Here is a 22,550-nt window from a genome sequence, read left to right as displayed (position 1 = left end):
AACAAAATAATATCAAAGTTTTTAATATAGTTCATTAGAACTTTACCTACAGTCAATCATTCTTAAATAAGATTTTTTTTCCCAATTATACTTTAGGACAAGTTTTGACATTCATTTTTGCATATATATTTGTAAATACATATATATATATATATTCATATAAAGCATTTCCATATTAGTCATTTCATAGAAGAGAACTCTAAACAAAAAAAGAAAGAAATGAAAAATAGTATGATTTGTTTTGTATTCAGACTCCAATAGTTAATTTTCTGGGAGTGAATAGTATTTTTAATCATGAGTCCTTTGAGTCGTTTTAAATCATTGTATTGTTGAGAATAGCTAAATCATTCACAGTTGTTCATCATACAATATTTCTATTATTCTGTGCAATGTTCTCTTGGTTCTGCTTACTTCACTCTACATAAGTTCACTTCTTTTTGTCTCTTTTTAACAAGTTGTTGACTGATTTTTAATGATTTTTCTTGCATTGTTCTCATTTCTCCTCTCTAACTTGATTTGCAAAATCTTTTTTGAATTTATCCACGGCCTGAGAACAATACTTTTCTTGGAGGCTTTGGATGCTTTGACCTTTTTATCTTTCTTTGAGTGTGTGTTTTGATCTTAAATATCACCATAATAACTTTTTTATGGTCAGATTATTTTTGCTATTGTTTGCTCATTTTCCCAGTCTTTGACTTGTTTTTAAAATTCTTTATTAAAGTAGGACTTTGCTTGCAGGTTGAAGCGTATATAGTTCCAAGTTTCCTGGGTTTTATGCAGCTATTTTTGGAGATACTTCTGGGACCTACAAATTTTCAATTCTTCCAAGGTGGTTTGTTCTAAGGAGAGGTGTTTACTAATCTTTTGGCCTGCATTCTGTTCTGTGAATGATCACAAATACTCTTTTCTGCCCTGGAAACTGTGATAAGGGTCCCTGATCCCCTGCTGTTTCAAGTCCTGGTGTGCTCCTGTCCTCTCCCTGGGACTGAGACCTAGGACTGCAACCAAGATCCTAGTTTGGGCAGAACAACAGAGTTTTGACTTGGTGTTAGCAAAAGGACCCCTGATAATTTTCTGACCAGTTGTTCAAACCCTTTACTTTCAGTGAGCTGAGAATTCCAATAGCAGCTGCTGCTCTTAATTCACGCTCCCAATACCTGTTTCTGTTTTAGTTTTTTTTGCACCCTTATTGAGATGGCACAGCCTTCACTGGACTGGCAAATCTCACCAGGTGCAGCAATCTTTCCTAACAACATTCTAAGATGTCTTGGACTGGAAAATTTCACCAGGTTTTTTTTTTCTTTCTAGAACATACTACTCTAGCATTTGTTTAGAGTCATTATTTAATGATATTTTGAGGATTTGAGGGAGTGGTTGGGTGAGTCCTGGACTTTGCCATTTTGACTGGTCTCAGGAAGAGCATGTCAAAGTTTGATGTTGGAAGGATGGGCACAATAAAACAAAATTTCCTAACAACAATTGATGTACAAAAATGGAATGGAGATAGAGTAGGTGACTTTCTCCTTCCTGAAGATATTAAGGGTGAAAGTATTAAATCACTTATGGATGATTTAAAAGTTATTCTTGGTTACATATTTATTGGACAAAAGAAGCACTGGAGTCAGTTCCTGATATTCTGTGCCTCAGGTTCTATCTGCAATGAAATGATTGTCCTGCTCCTCCCAGACACTGAATAACTTCCAATTCTGAAAGATTAACACTGAAAATTGATATGGTATAATGTGTTGAATGATCCTTTAGATAAGAGTAATGTGATCCATTCAAAAAAATTATGGGTATATAGAGAGGGGACCTGAATTCAAATATTGACTGTCCCATTTACTGTCAGATAGCCCCTTAATTTATCTGTGACCTCAGTTTTGTTATTTGTGAAATGAAATGAAGGTTAAGTTAGATACTCTAATGTCTCTTCCAATTTGAGCTATAAATTTATCAGACCATGATGTATGAGAAAAGTCCTTGTTATGGTGTGTGAAAGATGAAAGTATAGGGGAAACAAAGCTCAATCTTCCAAACATATCAATTTATTAAACAATATGTGGCAATTGCCCAACAAAACAATATCAGCCATTTTTTTAAATTATTATTTTTTTGACTTTTGCAAGGTAGTGGGGTTAAGTGACTTGCCCAAGGGCACACAGTTAAGTAAGTATTAGGTGTCTGAAGTCCTACTTGAACTCAGGTCCTCCTGACTCTGGGGGGAGGGGCAGTGGAAGGGGGTGCTTTATTCACTGCCCAACCTAGTTGGCCCAGGACAAAACCTATTCCTCTGGCTTAGAGCTGGACCCTGGATATAGGGAGAGACAGCTTTTTATACTTTAAAAACAATCAAATAAGACCATTTAATTAAAAGTAAACAATACAACAGTAGATAACTGATTTCCAAGTAGATGAAAGATGAAAGATTTTCCAAGTTGAGGAGAGAATGAACAACAGATATAATTTCCTGAATTCAGAAAAGGAGGTGCCTTTCACCTCTCATGTGTCTGTGAACAATCAAAGGAACATAAAAAGAATAATTGATTAATCAACTTGGGACTAGTTTTCAAGTAAGATATATGGGTTGGTTGAGACATACAATTATGAGAAAATTCCTTGTATACTTTCTTCGAATCTTAATAGGTTTCTGATCAGAATAAACTTAATTAACTAATGATCTCTAAATATTGGGTAGTAGTGATCTAGTTTTCCATCATGTAGGGCTAGGTTCAAACAATGCATCAAATTTTTCTCCAAATTCTTACAACTGAAAAAAAATTTTTTTTACAACACAGAACTTGGACTAGACCCATAATTGAATAGAAAAAGAACTGAACTAGTTTTGGAATTCAGTGTCAATATGAGATAGCTGTGGTTCATATTATTCCCATAATTAACTACTTTCTCAATCCCCTCAATTTTCACATGGATCTTCTTAAGTTTTGGGAAATAATGATGAAAATAAAACAAAAACTCACATCGGCAACACAGTCAAAAATGTGTAGATGATACAAATAATGCATTTCCTTTTACTCAGTGAACAGTGGGCAAGTGTGGGTGAGTGATACCCCAGAAATTGTTGAAGATAGCCAAAGTGAACTGCAAGTCTTTGAGGAGGACTCTGTCCGGAAGACCCATTTAGAAAAGGACTTCATTACTTTCTGTTCCTCAACTCCACGTAAGTCAATAAACCTAGAATGTCAGGTGTACCAGATACAAGTACAGGAAAGGTAACCTTAGGATTTTTAGGAAATGAAAAGAAAAGACCACTTAATTTCCATAGTCCTTTTCTGCTAGTTACTTGTTTTCCCTGTCATATTAAGATCTGAATTACCAAATGCTTCAGACACTATTTTTGCATGTCCTCTTTTCAAATGATTTATCAGTTATTCAATAAACATTAAAAGAAATATGCACATATATATTTGCATACATTTATAGACACATTATCTATATATGTATGTATGCATTTATGTATATCTGTATATCCTATTCACAATGCAGCAGCATGCATATATAATTGCTTGCGTAATACATGTGCTTCTGTTTGTATTGTTACCTATAGTTTACACCTTAACTGGATAAGAAATTCTTTCTGAAATTATAGTAGCATATTTAGCAAGTAAGATAATAGCATTAGCAAATTATGAGAATATTTGCTAAGCACAAAAAGACAGAATAAATACAGACTGGAGTCTAATATGATTTATTAATAAGGGTTTCCTAAAGTTTAGTTGTAGGTTACTTTTTTTACAAGATGGTGGATATAGCTATGTAAAGGAAAGAAAAATATTTCAGAGAGGTGGGGAATATATAGGCAAAGATTATTACTGATTATCATTTACTTTACCAAGTTTTTTGATAAACATTATCTCATTTGGTCCTCATGACAACCCTGTCAGGAATTATTATTATCCTCATTTTACCTTGAGGAAATGGAGGCAAACAGAGGTGACTGACTCAGGGTCATGAAACTAGAAAGTGTCTGAGATTGAATTTGAACTCAAGTTTTCTTACTCACTGCCAGCTCTCTGTCACCTAGATTCCTCTAAGAAGTCTCTGAATGGTATTTCCAAATATCTCTTTGTCTAAGTGAGGCCCATGACCCTGAAGATTAAAAATCTCTTTCTTTTTAGATAATGTTTCTTGGAGAGATAAGGAAAAAGGATCAGTCTTCATTACAGAGCTCATTCATTGTTTCCAACAGTATTCTTGGTGTTGCCACATAGAAGAAATCTTCCGAAAGGTAAAACTTGTCTCCTTAGTTTCTTTCATTCATTTGCTCACCTATTTGAAAATATTTGCTTAATGCCCATTTGTCTGCTTTATCTGGCCAATACTGGGCAGAGAAAGGAATAGAAAAATCTACCTTCATTGATTTTAAGGTCCTAAGGGGACTCAACAAGTATTTACAAACTGGGAAGAAACCAATTTAGGACAAAATATAAAACCAGTACAAGATTATTGATATAGACTATCAGCAAAATACAACAAAGAAAAAAATATCACTTTGAAATATGGTTAATGAAGGAGGGCTTCAGTGAGGAGCAAATTTTACTTGAACTATGAAAGGACAGTAAGTTTTACATTGCCTAAAGGAAGGGGATAGGGAATTTCAGGGAATATAGGAATACCACAAGGAGACAGGTGATTTCTTTTTCTGTTTTTTTTTTTTTTATCATTTCTTCTAGTTAGAATTTGTTCTTTTCTTCAAAGCACAACTCAAAATGTTATTGTCTTTCCCTTTTTTTCTGTAGTTGAAAATCATTTCTTTCTTTTCAATGTTTTTTCTTTCTTTCTTTTATTTTTTTGTAAGGCAATGGGGTTAAGTGGCTTGCCCAAGGCCACACAGCTAGGTAATTATTAAGTGTCTGAGGCTGTATTTGAACTCAGGTACTCCTGACTCCAGGGCTGGTGCTTTATCCACTACACCACCTAGCTGCCCCAGTTTCTTCATCTTTTTATACTACATTTTGTTCCATCTTTCTGTTTCTTCTCAAAAGATGATTGCCTCGAAATCTATTTTCCTTTTAGGTTCAGAAAGAATTTGAAATTCCCAAAGTTAAGGCTCAAATGCCCACCATTGAAAGATTGTCCATGACAAGATATTTTTACCTCTTTCCAGGCAATTAAAACCAGTAAGTAAATGTAACCCTTGCAAAGGATTAAACAAGAGGTGAAATATGTGTGTGTGTGTGTGTGTGTGTGTGTGTGTGTGTGTTTGTGTATGTATTTTTTTGGGAAAGACCATCCTGCCTGAGCATCTGTCAGAGTTAAGGATACCTCAGAAAGATATGGCTAAGCTACTATGATGTAGCCATTGTTGTTCATCTGCACTAGAAATGGTTTCTGACCCATCGAATTTTGTGAGGTTTGGGGAGGAATATGGCATGGCAAATAATCAGAAAATAAAATGGATAATAATTAATGAGGTGACAACCAGGGTATACTCTCCCTCAGCTTTAAAAAAATTAAGCTCCATTTGTTAAAGTCCAATTACAATTATTCCTTTTTTATTACACTTGGGAATGACTGGGAAGTCATACTTTTGAGAGTGTTTGTTACGTGAGGTACTGGTGACAGTTGCTTATCAATTCTGTCACTAACTGAATTCACATTTATTCTGTCTTTTTTTTTAGGAAAATCCAAGTTACTGGGACCTTAATGTATCCATCTTTTTCAGAAGAACGTTGCCTGAGACAACTAAAATAGGAAGGAAAGGATTCATTGTTAATCTAAACATATATCAGGCATATAAACACATATATATGTTTGTACATGCACATATATATATCACACTTGTGATAGTTCTAATAAAGGTATAATTTCTAAGATATGCAGGCAACTCATAGAAATATATGAGAACAAAAGTCATTTCACTATAGATAATTGGTTAAAGCTGTTCTCCAAAGAAGAATCCAAACTATTTATAACCACATGAAAAAAAATGATCCAAATCAATAAGATAAATGCAAAACTAAAAATTCCTGAGATTTCTTTCCTCACAACCATAAAAATTAATAAAACTTATTAGAATGTGAATAGTCAATATTGGAAGAATTGTGGAAAGGTGGACACAGTAATACATTTTTTAGTCAAGGTTTGAATTATTCCAATGTTTCTGGAGAGTGGTTATGAATTATTCAAATTAAATGACTAAAACAGCTGTACTCTTGACTCTAGAACCTCCAGTACTAGTTGGCTGTTGTCCTCCTTGAGGAGGATCAAAATGACATCATTATATTGGAATCAAGATACAGTGTGTCTGACTGTTACTGGTCAGACCAATATAAACTTGGAAGGTTCTATCACAGTCAGGCACAAATAGTCTATATGAATTTTCAGAGTTGAAATGTCTCTAAATTTGTAGATCTCATGTTTCTTTTGAGTTACTGCAATTCTTCTTTGCTCATAAAGCATAGCATCTTCTTTGATGTAGTCACAATATACTAAGTTGTCCTTTGCCAGTGTATCCCCTGGTATTCTGTTGATTCCAATATTCTTCAGAGAAACTCTGAGGGTGGCTTTGTGGCAGTTCTGAATTCCAGGTGAGCACTTGCCTTGTGTGCGTTCTCTGTAAAACAGTCTTTAAGGCAAACATATGTGCTAGACATACATGACAGTGCTAGGTGTATATACCAAGAAAATTAAGGAAGACAAAAATAAAGGGCCCACAATATATTTATAGTAGCTCTTTTGTGGAAGCAAAAAAAAAAAATGATCTCAGCTAGATGCCCATTAGTTATGTAATAATCAAATTGCTATACATGAATGTAATGAAATATGATTGTGTTTTAAGTAAATGTAATTATCAACATAGAGAAGCATGAAAGTACTTATATGAACTGATGAACACTGCAACAGAATAAGGAAAATAGAATTAATAATTATTACAGTACTGTAAGCAGAAAGAACAATGGTAACGACAGCAAAGGAATGTCACAACATTATTATAAATGACCAAGCTTGATCCCCAAAAAAGATATTAAAAAGATACTTCCACCAACTTCATTGCAGAGGTAGAAGAATAAATATTCTATGTAGCAGTACAGATAAAACTGGACTTTTTCAATGTATTATTTTGTTTTGTTGAATTTTTTCTCTCTTTTTAAAAATATTCTTCTAAAATAAGTCATTTCTCTGTGAGACATTAGGATGTGAAGGGAATCAGGGATTTGAGTGAAAAAATGAAATAATTTTTTTTAATAAAATAAATCTTGTCTAAAAGTCTAATAAACATGAAAACATAAATTATTGGATTTTATCAGAGCTAGATTTTATTTCACATGGTATGAGAAATGTCATCTAGGTCTTAGTTTGGGAAGTGATGCTACTTATACCAAGTAGTTTGGTAGAGCAGAAGTTAGAACTTGAGTCAAGAAGACCTGAGTTCAAATCTTGGCTCAGATACTTTCTAGGTAGGTGAACCTAGCTAGTCATTTAATTCTGTTTGCCACTTTCCTCATGTGTGAAATCATTTGAAGAAGGAAATGGCAAATCTTTCTGGTATTTACCAAGAAAACTTTAATGGGGTCATTAAGAGTCAGACATGAGTTAAAAATAACTGAATACACATTAATTTATTTATTTACAAATTTTGTCATTGTTAATGGTTTTGTTGTTAAAGTAAATATAAACCCCCTTCCCCCTGACACAAAAATAGAGAATCCTTAAGAAAAATAAAGTGAGAGAAAAAAATTATACTTAAGTCTGTGGTCAGATAACATCAGCTATTTCACTGGTATGGATGCTATTCTTTATCATAAGTCCATCAAAGAAGTTGCTTCAATATTTTTTCCCAAGGTTTCTATTGCTTGTTGTATTTTCCCTCCCTTCTATTCCTCCCCACTCCCATTTATTCTATTCTCTATCTCCTTTCATTTTGTCCTTCCTCAAAAGTACATTGTGGAGCAGCCAGGTGACCCAGAAAACAGAGCACTGACTCTAGAACCAGAAGAATTAGAGCCCAAATCTGGCCTCAGGCACCCAACAATCACCCAACTAAGTGACCCCAGGCAAGCCACCCTATCCCAGTGCCTTGCAAAAAAAAAATGTCTTATATTTGACTACCCTCTCTCAGGATCTTCCCTCCCATCTATCACCTACAACCCACATCCCATTTCCCTGTCCTCTTTCTCCCATCCCCTTCCTCTCATTTTTCCTCTAGGGTAAGATAGATTTCTATACCCTATTCAGTGTAAATTTTGTTTCCTCTCTGAGTCATTTTTTTAAGGTTTTTGTAAGGCAAATGGGGTTAAGTGGCTTGCCCAAGGCCACACAGCTAGGTAATTATTAAGTGTCTGAGACTGGATTTGAACCCAGGTACTCCTGACTCCAGGGCTGGTGCTTTATCCACTGTGCCACCTAGCTGCCCCTCTGAGTCATTTCTGATGAGAAGGAAGGTACACTCATTCCCCCCACCTTTCCCTCTTCCACTCCACTGTAAAAACTTTTTCTCGACTCCTTTCACTTTCTCCCAGTACATTTCTTTTTTTGCCCATTGACTCCACCTTTAATATATTACACCCTCAGAATCAGCTTGTCTCTATATATGCTTATTATTCTACATTTTAAGGAGTGATTTTCTTCAGAGAACTTTTTTATGTCTTTTTCTATCTGACCAATTTAGCTTTTAAAGGTATTCTCCTCATTGGCCTTTTTGGATTGTTTTTTTTTCAATAGCTCTAAACTAGATTTTAACAAGTTTTTTTCTTTGAAATTTTTTTTGTATCTCCTTCACCAGGTTTCTGTCTTAGTTTTCATGATTTTCTTGCATTGCACTTATTTATTTTTGCTCTACCTCCCTTACTTGATTTTCAAAATCTTTCTATGCTCATCTGTAACCTGAACCCAATTCCTATTCTTCTTGGAGTCCTTGGATACAGAAGCTTGGACTGTCTTTTGACTGTGTGTTTTGATCCTCCGGGGACCAAAGTAATTATCTGTGGTCAGATTCTTTTTTTTCCCATTTATTCATTTCCCCAGCCCGTGACCTGGTTTTAACATGCTCTCCAAGTTTATGAGTGTTATTGCGATACCCCCAAAAGGACCTCATTTCCTTCAATGTCTTATGAGAGGTTCTGACTGCTCTCTTGGTCCGTGTTCTGGTTTGGGGATGACCACAACAACACTCCCTCTGCACTGGAGCTATAAGGAGGGTCTCTGCTCCATTGTGGCAATAGGGAACCCAGACTGTGACCAGGGTCTGCATATGAACAAAGTCACAGTCTTGACCCAAGTATAGCAGAGAGACCTCAACAGTCTTCACCTACCCCTTATACCTTCTGTGGGCTGAGTGCTCTGGGAGCAGCTGCTGGGATGCTTGGGTGGCTCCTCAGGCCTGCTTCCATTTCCCCGGGGTTGGGACAGTGCTGAGGTCTGAGCTGACCTGGGCTCCTCACTCACTCTGGAAGAGTTTTCCTGTGGGCCTTCCAAGCTGTCCTTGGTGATCCCTGGATTGGGAGGTCTGGAAACTGCTCCCACTGCCACAAAACCTGGCACCCCTAGGGACCCAGGCACTCAACAGGTTATTCCTGGAATACTGGAGTTTATTTGCTCTCAGCTCTGCACAGTACTGGCTGCACAATGGCCCCTTCTGACAATGGTGAAACAGACCCTTCTTGCTGATCTTCCAAGTTATCTTAGGCTGGAAAATTATTTAACTTGGTCTTTTCTATGGATTCTGTCACTAAAATATGGTTAAAGTCACAATTTTAAGGTAGTTAGAATGTTCTTGAAGGGAGCTCCTGGGAATTCCTGCCTCCACATCACCAATTTGTCTCTTACCCCCATGACCTCTTTTAAAAGTGGTTAAAAAATTTTTAATCCTTATTGATAAATGAAGAAGGAATTCTGGACCAAAGTCAGAAAATACAACTTTGTGAATTCTCAAGTCATATTCAAATTAAACTTTGAATCTAGAAAATCATTTAGCAGTCTCTATATTTTATTATTAACTCTTTCTATATGTCATTCCAGTCAGAAGAGGAGTCATTAATTTTAAAATATTTTCAAAAGATTTAAATTGAAGATTTCTTTTACTCAGTGGTGAAACCCTGTCCTAGTGGGTGAAGCAGAATAAGGTCTTACTATGAACTGTCAAATAAGGGAACTTTTGAGTCTACTAAAGTTTAGGTTGGAGTGAACTATACATAATTCATGGCTCTAGAACTGCATGAGAATAGGAGTGGAGGCACAACTTAGAGTGGTGTTAGAGTGGGTGGGAAGGAGTTGGGATACATCATATGGATGAAGCAAATTGCACATGAGAAAAGTAGTCTGCTTGCTCTGGCCTCAGAGTTTTAAATATCAATTTAACCAATTAGTAAGGATCTATAAAATAGTCACAGGCACAGGGCAAAAACTACCACTACTCAGTAAATGTAGAGTTGACTACCTCATAAGAAGACTTAAATGGCTGAGTAGTCATTTGTTGTTTGAAGTAAATTGTTTACATACTTTCATAAAAATCAGATGAACACACTGAGAAATCTTATTATGGATCAAAGTAGCTAGGGAAGGGAATATCAGACCTAAAATGATTTTAAGAAGATATATTTAAGATTCTCAAAAGAAAGCAACATGAGATTTAAGATTCTCAAAAGGAAACTTAAAGTAGAATGAGAATGTTAACAAGAAAATTTTAGTGGCCTAGTCAAATTTTTCAGGATCAGCAATTTAGAGTTGAAAGGGATTTTAGCAGTCATTTAGCCCAACTTGTTACTGATGTCTCATGTAACTCATTGATTTGATAAGTCTGAGTAGTTAGTAGATTTTAGATATGGAATTTGAACCTAGGTATTCCAAATTCACAGTGAATAGAGTGTTGGACCTGAAATTAGAAAGTCCTGAATTCAAATCCAGCTGTGAACTAGATGAGCCTTCACAAGTCACTTAATCCTGTTTGTCACAGTTTCCTCATATGTAAAATGAGCTGGAAAAGGAAATGGCAAACCACTCCAGTATCTATGCCAAGGAAACAATAAATGGGATTGGATACACCTGAGACATCTGAACAACTTTTGTTTTTTAGGTTTTTGCAAGGCAAATGGGGTTAAGTGGCTTGCCCAAGGCCACACAGCTAGATAATTATTAAGTGTCTGAGGTTGGATTTGAACCCAGGTACTTCTGACTCCAAGGCTGGTGCTTTATCCACTATGCCACCTAGCTGCCCCTGAACAACTTTCTTAACTCAAAGTTCAGTATTCTATTCAATATACTACATTGCCTTTAAAATTAATGAATGGAGGAGGAGGAGGGTTGGAAAAAGTGAAGAAAACTAAAATAGTGCACAAAAGAGAACAAAAGAAAAACCTAGATGGAAGCAGAGGAAAAACTGTGTAATTTGAAAAACAATGTATAGTATTTATTATATAGGTTTTCTTGAAAAATAAATTTATTATTTTATATTGAATCCTCTCCTAAATTCTACTGTATGGATAGCAATATTCTTTTTTATTCTTTTCGCATTCTGTATCTAAGTTTAAAATAAATAAAAAAATGTATAAAATAATTATGAACAAGGTGGGGGAAAATAGAATCTTCTAGAGAGCTTGCTGTAATTAATCATCAGATGTAAATATGCATGTGCAAGATGTATGAAAGAAGAAATAACAGAAGTAATTAAAGGTGAATAAAAGAGGCAAAATCTTACAAAAAATAAAGTGAAAAAAGACTAAAGTATAGTTTAAGCTGAGAATGCAACCCTAAAACAACAAAAAAGGTTGTTTTGATTTTCGTTTTTAGTTGAAGGTAACAATATTGAAGCTTAGTAGGGATAAATATGAAGCCCCACACAAGTTTAAAAGTAAATAGATCAGAGAACATCTTTATATTATCTATGTCCATTTCTGTTTATAATGCATTTATTGAGAGAGAAGAGAGACAGACACAGAGAAAGAGAGAAAGGAGGGAGAAGAGGGAAGAGGAGAGAGCCAGAGACAGAAACAGAGATAGAAAGAGAAAGAAATAGAGAAAGAAGTGAGTGGGGAAGCATACCACCTGGCAGAAGAGAGGTAATTAAAAGGGAAATAAAATTTAGAAAGAACAAGGATTAGAGTCCAGTAGTTGTCATGTAAGACTTATATTAATCCTTAATAGCCCCTCTAATTTGTAAACTACCCAGCATCCCCCCGAGCAACCTAATCTTATTTATTTAATATTCATTTATCTTCATTATTTATTCATTTGTCTGTCTGTCTATATATGTTTATTTATACTAATCTACATAGTACTGTAGATTGCCCACAGTAGTGAGTGAGCATTCCACAGAAATTACATTTAAATTTAGGACTTTCTAGCTCTATGGACTGTGGGACCAGAGGTGTGAGTTTCCTTGACAACATGCTTCCTACATGTGTACCTTACAGCCATTACTGTCTAAATTGGGCCTACTCTTTTTTATGTATTGTGTGTGAGAAACAGAAAGTTGACAAACAATTGATGGAGAGACAGAAGCACAGAATCAGAGTACAGTTTTTTGGTTTTGTTTTTTGAATGGTGTGGGAGAGGGAGAGGTATATTTTGTAGCTCTTATGTTTAATCATTTCTGTTGTGTCTTACTGTTCATGATTCCCATTCCCATTGAGTGGTTTAACTTTTGCTTCTCCAATTCATTTTACAGATGAGGAAACTGAGTAAAAAGAAGGTTAAGTGACTTGCCTAGAATCACCTGGGTACTAAGTGTTTGAGGTTGAATTTGAATTCAGGTCTTCCTGACTCTGGATCAAGCACTGCATCCATTGAGTCACTTAACTGTCCCCTATTATTTTTACTATGTGATTTTACAAAATTTGTTGCTTAGAACTAATTGTTTTTGCTCTATGTCACCAAAGAGGAAGGAGTGAATTACAGTGTGGGAGTAAAAAATGAATATTGAAAACTATTTTTACATGTAATTGTGAAAAAAATTAAAATTAAAAAATATATAAAAAAGAATATCCTAGGAACCTATGGGACTAATATACACTGAGGATTGTTTGGTTTTCTAATATATTTTCCAGTAGCATACACTTTAAAAGAGACGGGGTGGGGGGAACCTTATTGTCGTTAAGGGCTTTTTTATGTTTATAACATCATTCTTGGACCATACAAAATTGTCAGTTTAAAAATGAGCCTACTGTATTTGGTAAAACATTTAATTAATTCACCCTTAAATAGCTCCTAGAGTCATTGAATTTCAAGTGCCACTAGCAGTTGTCCTGGCAGCACCAAACCAAATTATTTCTTTCTTTTTCTTTATTTAATTTTATTTTTCCAATTACATTCAAAGGTAATTGTCAATATCCATTTGCAAGTTTATGAGTTCCATGTTTTTCTACCACCCTCCCTTTCCTCCCCACTTCCCATGGCAGCAAAAAAAAAATCCAAAAACAAATGATTCTGAGGATCTTATGCTGTCCAATGTCTGGGCATTCCCTGTCCCTGCTTTAAAGCCATTTAAAGGAAAACCAAGTGTCTTGTTTTTAGTGAGAAAAGGCAAAGAATATAAGAATATTAGTTGTGAACTGTGATACATTTTTAGCTAGAATTATAAGAAGCCCAGTCCAGAGAACTTTTATTTATATTTACATCTCAGATAGTGGTGTCCTTCAGGGTGCCCATGGTAAAATGTTTATATAATAATGATGATGATGATGATGATAATAATAATAATAATAATAATAATAATGGAAATTAAACAATGAAGTAAAACAAATCTGCACTAATTTTAATCTACATTATTAATATTTTCCATAACATTCCTATGCCTAAATTTACAAAATGATAACTCAGGCCTTGATTTGTAATATTTTCAAATTTATGAGGTATAAGTGTTCTTTACTTTCTTGTTAATTTTTAATATATAATTATTACTTACAGGTAATGTCTAAACATTTTACCATGAACACCCTGAAAGATACCACTTATCTGACAGGTCTAAATATGAATAAACTTTCTCTGAACTCAGCTTCATATAATTCTAGCTAAGGATGTTAGTCACTGACATCTAGCTCCAATCCAGCCTTGATGGTAACCCATTTCACTGTTAGAAAATTTTTCTTCAGTTCTAGTATCTTTCCCTCATATTATCGGCTAAGTACTCCATCTTACCCCATTTTTCTGTCAATATTTTTTTTAGAAAACATAAACATGTATAATTAATAATTTTTAGATTTTTATCAAACTTGTTTTTCAACCTCTCCTTAATCATTATGCAAAATAAATTGGATAAAATTTTCCCAGAATTGACACCTATGGATAAAAAAAGAGAATGAGAAAAAAAGGTATAATTAATTTTGTTAATTTTCACCCAAAGTGTTAGAACATCTTTTTGGGCATACTTCATAACTCTACATACCTACTTCAAAGTGTGCACAGGAAAATGGGAAATAGAAAAGAAGAGGGACTTTGTAACTATGTGGAGATTCAATGTGACTTTCAATCTAATTCCACACAGATCTTCCTGGAAATGCCAGGTAATTGGATATTCTGAGAGATCAGGAGCAAAAGATGATCTGTGTGGTTATAGTATAAAACATTCCAACAATAATCAAAATAATGACCAATTCTACCCTAGAGTTTTAAGATTTGCCATTCATTTTGACCAAAGCTTCTTTCTTATTTATGTATATGTGTGTATGTGTGTGTGTGTGTGTGTGTGTGTGTGTGTGTGTGTGTAAGTGATGCACCAAATATGTATTTTTCATTTTTTGTTCTTTCCCTCCCAGAAAAAAAAGAGAGGGAGAGTATCAGTTTTATATCTTCATTCTGCTAAGGGAAAATGATTCATTCCAGAGGCCTATAAACCACATTCTCTCCTCCCCTCTCTTTTTCTGGCAGAAATGTACTTACTGCATTTCAGAGGCAGAGGGTTACAAATCCTTAACTCTCCCTTTGTCTAACTAGAGTTACAGAGCAAGCGTAACTTTCATTTTCACTATCTTTTAGAATAAGTAAGTCAAACAGATCATGGCTGGTGAGTATGAATCTTTTTATTTTTCTTTTGGTTTTGCTGTGGCGGGGGTGTTGTGAAGTAGGAGGACTTTTGCTTAATTCTAGTTCTAAGCATTCTTTTTCTTTTGTTGTATCCTGGGAGCACCAAAAATAGAAATATTCTTAAGAGTAGTTTTACGATGTTGATGAAAGTTTGAGAGCAAAGGAAAAGGGTTATCACGTGTGAAATAAACCTTCCTGATATTAGTGTTGTCTTGGTTTGGAAATTATAACAGGACCAGGTCCAGAAGCAGGAGACAAGAAAGATAAACTGTCTCTATGCTGATTTCTAAAGGTTTTCCTGTGGTTCCTGTTCCAACAGTTCCAACAGCCCCCCCCCACTTTCCTCATCCCTAAATCCTTCCAGTAACTATTCCCCTAAGTTCATATAGTCATTCAAGTAATAATTTATTTTAAAAAACTCCTAATTAAAAGTATTTGCAATTAGCTGGAAACACAAAAGTGCACACAAAGTGAAGTTGTGACCTAGACCTTGCAGCATGCAGAGAGAACCAACAAAAAAAGTCAATATTGAGATGTGTTTTCTTTTAAAATAAAACTAGGCATTTTCAGGTGAGAGATAGTGGTGAACAGAGGCCTAGCCATAGTTGGAAGATCTGGATTTGCCTTTTTCACATATTTAACTGGGAAAATCACTTTAACTCCCATAATCCAGATAATTAAGATTATTAAGTACTTAGGAGTTGATCACCAACAGTAGAGCAAGTTTGCATACTGCTCTTATCTTTTAATTATTGATCAGTAGAAGTGCAGGAAGTTTGCATACAGTTTTTGCCCTTACAATCAGGCGAAGTTCTTACAGTGATTAGGACAATACAAACTAACAAACAAAACCATGTCACAATATGCAAACCTAAAGGGTTCCATAATAGTTTAAAATAACTATTCCCTATAAAAGTCAGATGAATAAGTGGAAAGAAAAGTAAACTGTATATATATATATATATATATATATATATATATATATATATATATATATATATATCAAAAAGTCAAAAGGATGAATTTTATTCTTTGCTGTCAGACTTCTGAATATTATTATTGTTAAAAAGTCAGTTAACATCTTAACATCACAGGGTAATGGTTTCCTAAAATCACAGATCTACAGGTCTTCATAACTTTCAGGGACCCCCAGCATTCATCTAGTCCAAAGTATTTTTCATACAGATGAGAAAGATAATGCCTTGAATGATTTACCTACTTAAGGTACTAGTATATATTTACAAAGCAGGACCAATTACAGGTACCTGATCATTAGTCTTCTATTATTTAGCTTTTTTTCCCTATTATTTGGCTTTTTTCCCTCTATCAATAATGACTGAGCTAGAAGATGCTCAAAGAACATTCATGGACAAATTATACTATATTTTGTAATATATTCCCTCTCTTTTGTTTTTGTCTTTTTGTTTTTGGTCTTTGCAAGGCTAGGTAATTATTAAGTATCTGAAGCTGGATTTGAACTCAAGTCCTCCTGACTTCAGAGCCAGTTCTTTATCCACTGTGCCACCTAGCTCCTCAATATATTTTCAAATCATAATTGTAAAGTTATCCTGTCTTTTCAACAGAACAAAATGAGGAGGATCCATTGAAGGCTGGACTAGCCATGTTTACAGGCCTGCTTGGTAATATTGTAGATAACCTAATAGATAAAAATGTGTTGAATATAAATGAATTTGAGAAGATGGAAAAGGACTTAACTTCTGTGGTAAAATCAGCTAAAGGTATTATGAATGCTTTCACTCAGAAAAGTCACCAAACATATGAAATCTTGAAGAATACTATCGACAAAAAAATTGATTCAGGTAAGATGCTAAGAAATTTTCTCCATATAAATAGTATATTTTATTTGAAACCTAACAACTGGTTTCTATTCCAGTTAGTATAGGAAGAATGGAATAACTCTGTCCTGAGGGTCAATAAAGTACAATATTCCAAGGATCTACTTTTTTTATTACCATTTTGGGATCTCATCAATCTTGTCTGATTTCTTTCAATTCTTTATTCTCCTGCATGAGCTCACCTAAAAACTTTTCCCTCTTTAGGAGAGAAACTTAGTACTTTGAGAGCAGTCAGAATTCCTCAATAGACAGAAAGTTGTAAGTCTTCATTACAGTAATTCATATCCCTCCTCATTCTTTCCCCTTTAATAGACAGTATTCTTTGAAGCAGAGATATGTGGGAAACCTGAAAGGTATTTTCCATCCTGTACCTTGTCACATTTTGGACAGCTTTGGCTCTATGAACATTGTTTTATTGTGATATTTATTATTTGTATACCAATTTTCAAAAGTTAATTAGCCTAAAAACTAATTTCAAACTTTTCCTAGTTTCTGTTCTTCTTTAGTTTAGTATTTATAATGACAGATGTAAAGAAATGAGCTTTTTTAGTGGTCATGTTGACTAGCAGATAGAGCTGTGGACTTTCAGATGGGAAAACCAGGTTCAAATCCTGCATTTGGCAAACACTAGTTATATAGATGCATCTCTCTGATCCTTTGTTACTGCCGGTAAGGAAGCAAACATGTGGCAGACATGTAACCAAGCTGTTTATTTTTTATCTTCACAACAACCCTTGAGGGAAATGGAATTATTTCCATTTTAGAGAGGAGGAAATTAGAGCAGACTGCAGACTGAAGTTAAGTGACTTCAATAGGGTCACATAGCTAGTAAGTATCTGAGGTCAGTTGTTCCTTTTCAGACTCATTTCTTCATCCACAATACTAACCTATTTGCCTCAGTCTCCTTGTCTTCCTTGAGATCTTTGTCTCAGGGGCTAGAACTCTCTTTAGTTATTTAGATCATTTCCAAGGTAGATCTAGATTTCTAAAATCTCTATTTAAAAAAGGTGTAGGCAAGAGGGAAAATAAAATAGTTTAGTACTGCTTAATTGAAAAATATTATTTTTAATGTCAGATGTGGTTGATATATTGATTATGTTAAATGATACTTTTTTCCTTTTTCTTCTTATTCTATATTTATCATTTGACTTTTGTATGTTCATACAAAATATTTCTTATTTTGTATATATTTATACATATATATTATATAAATCAAGAGATATAAAATTTTAAATTTCTAAAAGTTTAAATAAATTACTTTTGAAACTCAAACTATTTAGTTCTTGGTACAGTATCTTGAACAATATAGTAGTTCCTAGCTCATTAACTTGAGCTTAATATATGTTGTTTTTATTTAACTTTAAAAAAGAAACTTCTTTATTTCTTTTTTACCTCTTACCCTCATTCAACATAATGAATGATGGTAAACTGCTTAAAGTCTGGGATTTTCTATTGAGAAAAGAAAAAGGCTGATTTTTTTTTAGGGTCATAAAGTATCCTCCTTAACTCATTTCTACTGTTAGGAAAATTCTTCTTTGTATTTAGCCTGTATCCCTTTTTATTTTCTTATAGACAATATATTTTTTTCAGTGCATTCTCTAAGAATGGAAACATGAATAACAATTGATCAATATATTCTTTAAAATTAGAATTTTCTGAGTGTCTTTACAAGTACTAAAAATTAATTAGATAAAATATCCCCAGATTTTTTCTGTCTGAAGTAATAAAAATCAGGATGAGATAAGATATAATTAATTTTTACAGTTCTCAGCAATAGTATCTCAGCAAGGATATTTTACTTTCTTGAAATCCATTCTTAATGGGTGAGAAAGTTGTGTGTGTTTTAGATGACAAAGGGAGGTCAAAATGAAGAGCAGTAGGTGGTATGGTGGGTAAAAACAAAACAAAGCAAAATATAAAACATTACATCTGATTTCTGAAGAACAGAGTTTAAATTATGTACTTGACTAGGTAAAGTAACCTTTTGAATCTTCAGTTTCATAATCTGTTTGATGAGGGGATTGATCTAAAAGAATTATTCTGTGGTTCTAGTGTACTTCTATTTTCAGGTTTGGTTATATGCAAATCTTACCCTCATTTCACAGTGAAGTTATTACATTGTGTTTTGTTGTTTTTTTTGTTTTTGTTCTTTTGATTCACTGGTTGAGATAAGGCAGCAGAAGCAAAATTCTGTTTGTATGAGTATGTATAGTGTTCACACATAACATGCAGAATCTATAGGTCTCATAAAGACATTTATTTCTACGTCCTTTTGAAAAGTGAAAATGCATGTGTTCTCTTCATTCAGTAAAGTACACAAGAGACCTGGGAGCCAGACTCTGCTTATCTGGCAAAAAAACAATGGAATACTTTGGCAGCTGGGTTAATGTTTTATTGGCCTTTCTTCTTCTCTTCCAGAAGTGTGTCCACAGGAAAGATAACCTGCACTCTGATTTTCACATATTGGTTTCTTATGCTTTTCCTATGATTTTCTTCTAAGAAATTATCCTTCCTTCCTTCTTTCCTTCATTCTTTCTTTCCTTCCTTCCTTCCTTCCTTCCTTCCTTCCTTTCTTTTTTTATTTCTTTCTTTCTCTTGTTCTTTTTTGTTCAGTTCTGCTACTTTCAAGGAGTAAGGCTGATTAAAGCACTGGAGGCCTCTGGTCCTCAGTTTTATAAAATGATATTACTTTAGAGATAGAAAGAAATGGTTTATACAAATGTGTCACAAACTCTAATCTTTTAGAGGACACAACTAAGGTCCAGGCAGAAGACATAACTTGCTGTGGGTCATATGTATAGAGTGAGAGGCAAAGTCAGAAATAAAATTAGGCCTCCTGGCTTTTTGTCTGGTGTCCTTTCCCCTATAATATAATTGTAATTTTTGAAAGAAAGGAAAGGCAATGAAAGAAAGAAAACTGTGGCAACACAAACAAAAGCAAAAAAAAAAATCATTCTACTTTCAAGGAACTCACAACTTCATGAGAACAACTTGCAAACATGTACACAGAAACAAACGCACACACGCACACACACACACACACACACACACACACACACACACACACACACACAAAGTCAAGGCAAAGGCACTAGTAATAGTGGTGACTGAGAAAAACTTCTTCCAAAGAGTGGAATTTTAGCTGAAGCTTAAAAGAAACAAGGAGAGCCAAGAGGCAGAGATAAGTAGGCAAAGATTTTCAATCATGGGGAATAGAAAATAAAAAATATATCAAGAAGAAAGTATTAGGGAGAAGAAAGTGATAAACAGTGTCAGAGAAATTGTTGGAGAAGTTGGTTAAGGCTAAGGATAGAGAAAAGACCTTTAGATTTGATTATTATGACTTCATAGTAACTGAAGAGAGCAATTTCATTTTACTGATAAATTTAGAATTCAAAGGGTTAAGAAAAGAATGAGAGAAAAGGAAATGGAGCCCTTTTTTTTTGTACACAGACTGCTCAAAGCATTTAACCATAAAAGGGAGGAGACATATGGAATGATAACAACTGGAAATGGGTGGCTCAAGTGAGAGTTTTTTGAGGATGGGAAGTCATAAACATGTTTCCAGACAGTATAATGTCAATAAACAGAAAGGGAATGATTAAGAATTAGTGAGACAGGAGCCATGATTGAGGTGAAAGTGAGAAGATATATCATTTTATCTTTCTGAGTCTTTTTATCCCTTTTCTGTAAAGTGAAAATGATAAAAAATGCATATCCTAATTACCTTACTGGGTAATTGGGAGGGGATGCACATAATAAATACAAAAGATCTTGACAAGTTAGAATTCTGATCTTAACCTAAAAGATAAAATAGGGAAAAATCTATGCATTACACTGGGCTACAAATAATCAACCTCACAAGTCTAAGATAGGAATGTGCTAATGGATAAAAATTGATTTAAAAAAATCCAAGATTTTAGAATCCTAGAAATTCATTATGTGTCATTAGTCTATTATAGTAGTCAATAAAATTAATTTAATCTTTACATGAAGAAAGGTATAGTGTTTAGGAGTAAGAATATACTAGTACTAATATGATGCTTTGCTCGGGTCACCATGACAGTTGTGGGCATCACATTTTTCTGAAGACCTTGATGAACTTGAGGGTATTCCAAAATAATCTACATAGTGGTAAAGCATTAAGTTCATTCCACATGCATATCCATGGGAGGAACTGGGAATGTTTGGCTTGGAAAAGAGAAGACTCCAGGGGAGGGAGAAGATAATTTTATTATCAGTTAAATGTTTTGAACATTTAAAGAGCTATCACCTAGACAAGAAGTTAGATTTTCTTTCCTTAATTGGTTTCTGAGAATAGAATTAGAAAAAAATTGATTGAAATTGCAAAGGAAAAAAATGACTCAATGTAAAGGAAAGCTTTCTAAACATCAGTGTTCTTCAAAGGCCCATTAAAGATTTTTCTATAATAGGCGCAGTCACTTGTTGAGTATGTGACAGGCATTATTTGAATAAGATTAAATGGGTCCTGCCAGCTCTGCAATTCCATGTCTCTTTGATTTGCTAAGGTATTACACAAATATGAGGGCTTTAATAAAATTATTGTTATTTTATGAATAAGTATGAGCCTCTTTCTCTTTGCTCTTTGGAAATGAATTAAATCATATTGTAGTTTATATTTCCTAACTTTTCCTTCTTGACTTTAACTTTTATTGTATTTGAAAATGTAAAAATAAAAGTGGTTATAATTTATAACTTAAAGGGAAGTCAGAAGTCATATAATTCAAACTACTGATTTTATAGATAACAAAAGTGAGTTACAGAAAAATTAGGTAACTTACCTAGGGTTGCTCAGATGATGATGAAGCTAATATTTCAATATTTCTACTGACCTTGGAACCAGTGTTGTTTGTTTGTTGTGTAAAAATTTAATTTTAAGTAATCATATCATCAGAAAACATAAAAACTCAGCAAAATGGCATTATATTAAGGAATTTACAGGTCATTTAGTTCAATCTCCTAATTTTATGGTCCAAAAAAAATTAAAGAACAGAAATGTGATATGACTTTCCACTGTTCATGAAGTATATAAACTTGGTAGTAGTAATCATGGATCAGAATAAAGACCTGGTTTATACAATGAGTATGATAAATCAAACAAGTCGTTTTGATGGACAGATTTTTTTTTAAATCTTAAGCAACAAGAAGATTCAAGTAAGTTTCCATGATTCTATCTAACTTCTGTTCCCATTCATACTTGTTATATTGTAAGAACTATGTCCCAATTTGCCTTGAATCCTCCAAAGGCCTAGAGAAGAATGCTTTGGATGGTGATAACTGAGGAATGAACATTTTCTTTCCACTCCTTTTCAGATTCTTTATACATCTCATGTGCCTATAGATTCCCTTTTTTTCTGGTAGATATCATCTAATCTGTAAATAGGGCAATTCTTTCATTATTCAACATGTATGGGGTATACTCATTTACATGTATTTTGAATTATGATAATTTTACATCTCTTACCCCATATTCATAACCACTATAAAATAATGCAATATAAAATAATTTCTTTCATCTACTTGTTCCATGTCAGCTAATAAGAACTGACCTTCTAATTTAATGAACTGGCAGATCCTGACTTCAGAAATGAGCTTAAATTTAAAGAATAACCATGACCAATCACAACTCAATAATGCCAACTAAGTAGAGTTCAATGCAGTTTGGAGAATGTCCTTCAGAAAGATACCAGAAAGATA

The 22,550-nt window shown here is 34.0% G+C and overlaps 2 protein-coding genes across 2 annotated transcripts in view; both read left to right on the top strand.

Annotated features, from left to right (window-relative positions):
- LOC141508190 (caspase-4-like) overlaps window positions 1-14,956 on the top strand; it is a 30,628-nt gene extending 15,672 nt beyond the window's left edge. Inside the window, exons 6-9 of the mRNA XM_074216575.1 lie at window positions 3,038-3,178; window positions 4,137-4,246; window positions 5,035-5,138; window positions 5,640-14,956. Coding sequence (XP_074072676.1) covers window positions 3,038-3,178; window positions 4,137-4,246; window positions 5,035-5,133 — 350 coding nt within the window. The 3' untranslated portion in view covers window positions 5,134-5,138; window positions 5,640-14,956. The remainder of the gene's footprint in view (window positions 1-3,037; window positions 3,179-4,136; window positions 4,247-5,034; window positions 5,139-5,639) is intronic.
- Window positions 14,867-22,550, top strand: part of LOC141508189 (caspase-13-like) — a 30,437-nt gene continuing 22,753 nt past the window's right edge. Inside the window, exons 1-2 of the mRNA XM_074216574.1 lie at window positions 14,867-14,956; window positions 16,560-16,796. Coding sequence (XP_074072675.1) covers window positions 14,950-14,956; window positions 16,560-16,796 — 244 coding nt within the window. The 5' untranslated portion in view covers window positions 14,867-14,949. The remainder of the gene's footprint in view (window positions 14,957-16,559; window positions 16,797-22,550) is intronic.

Source organism: Macrotis lagotis, chromosome 1, assembly GCF_037893015.1.
Source record: "Macrotis lagotis isolate mMagLag1 chromosome 1, bilby.v1.9.chrom.fasta, whole genome shotgun sequence".
Classification (NCBI taxonomy): Eukaryota; Metazoa; Chordata; class Mammalia; order Peramelemorphia; family Peramelidae; genus Macrotis; species Macrotis lagotis.
This window is presented reverse-complemented; position numbering and strand designations above follow the sequence as displayed.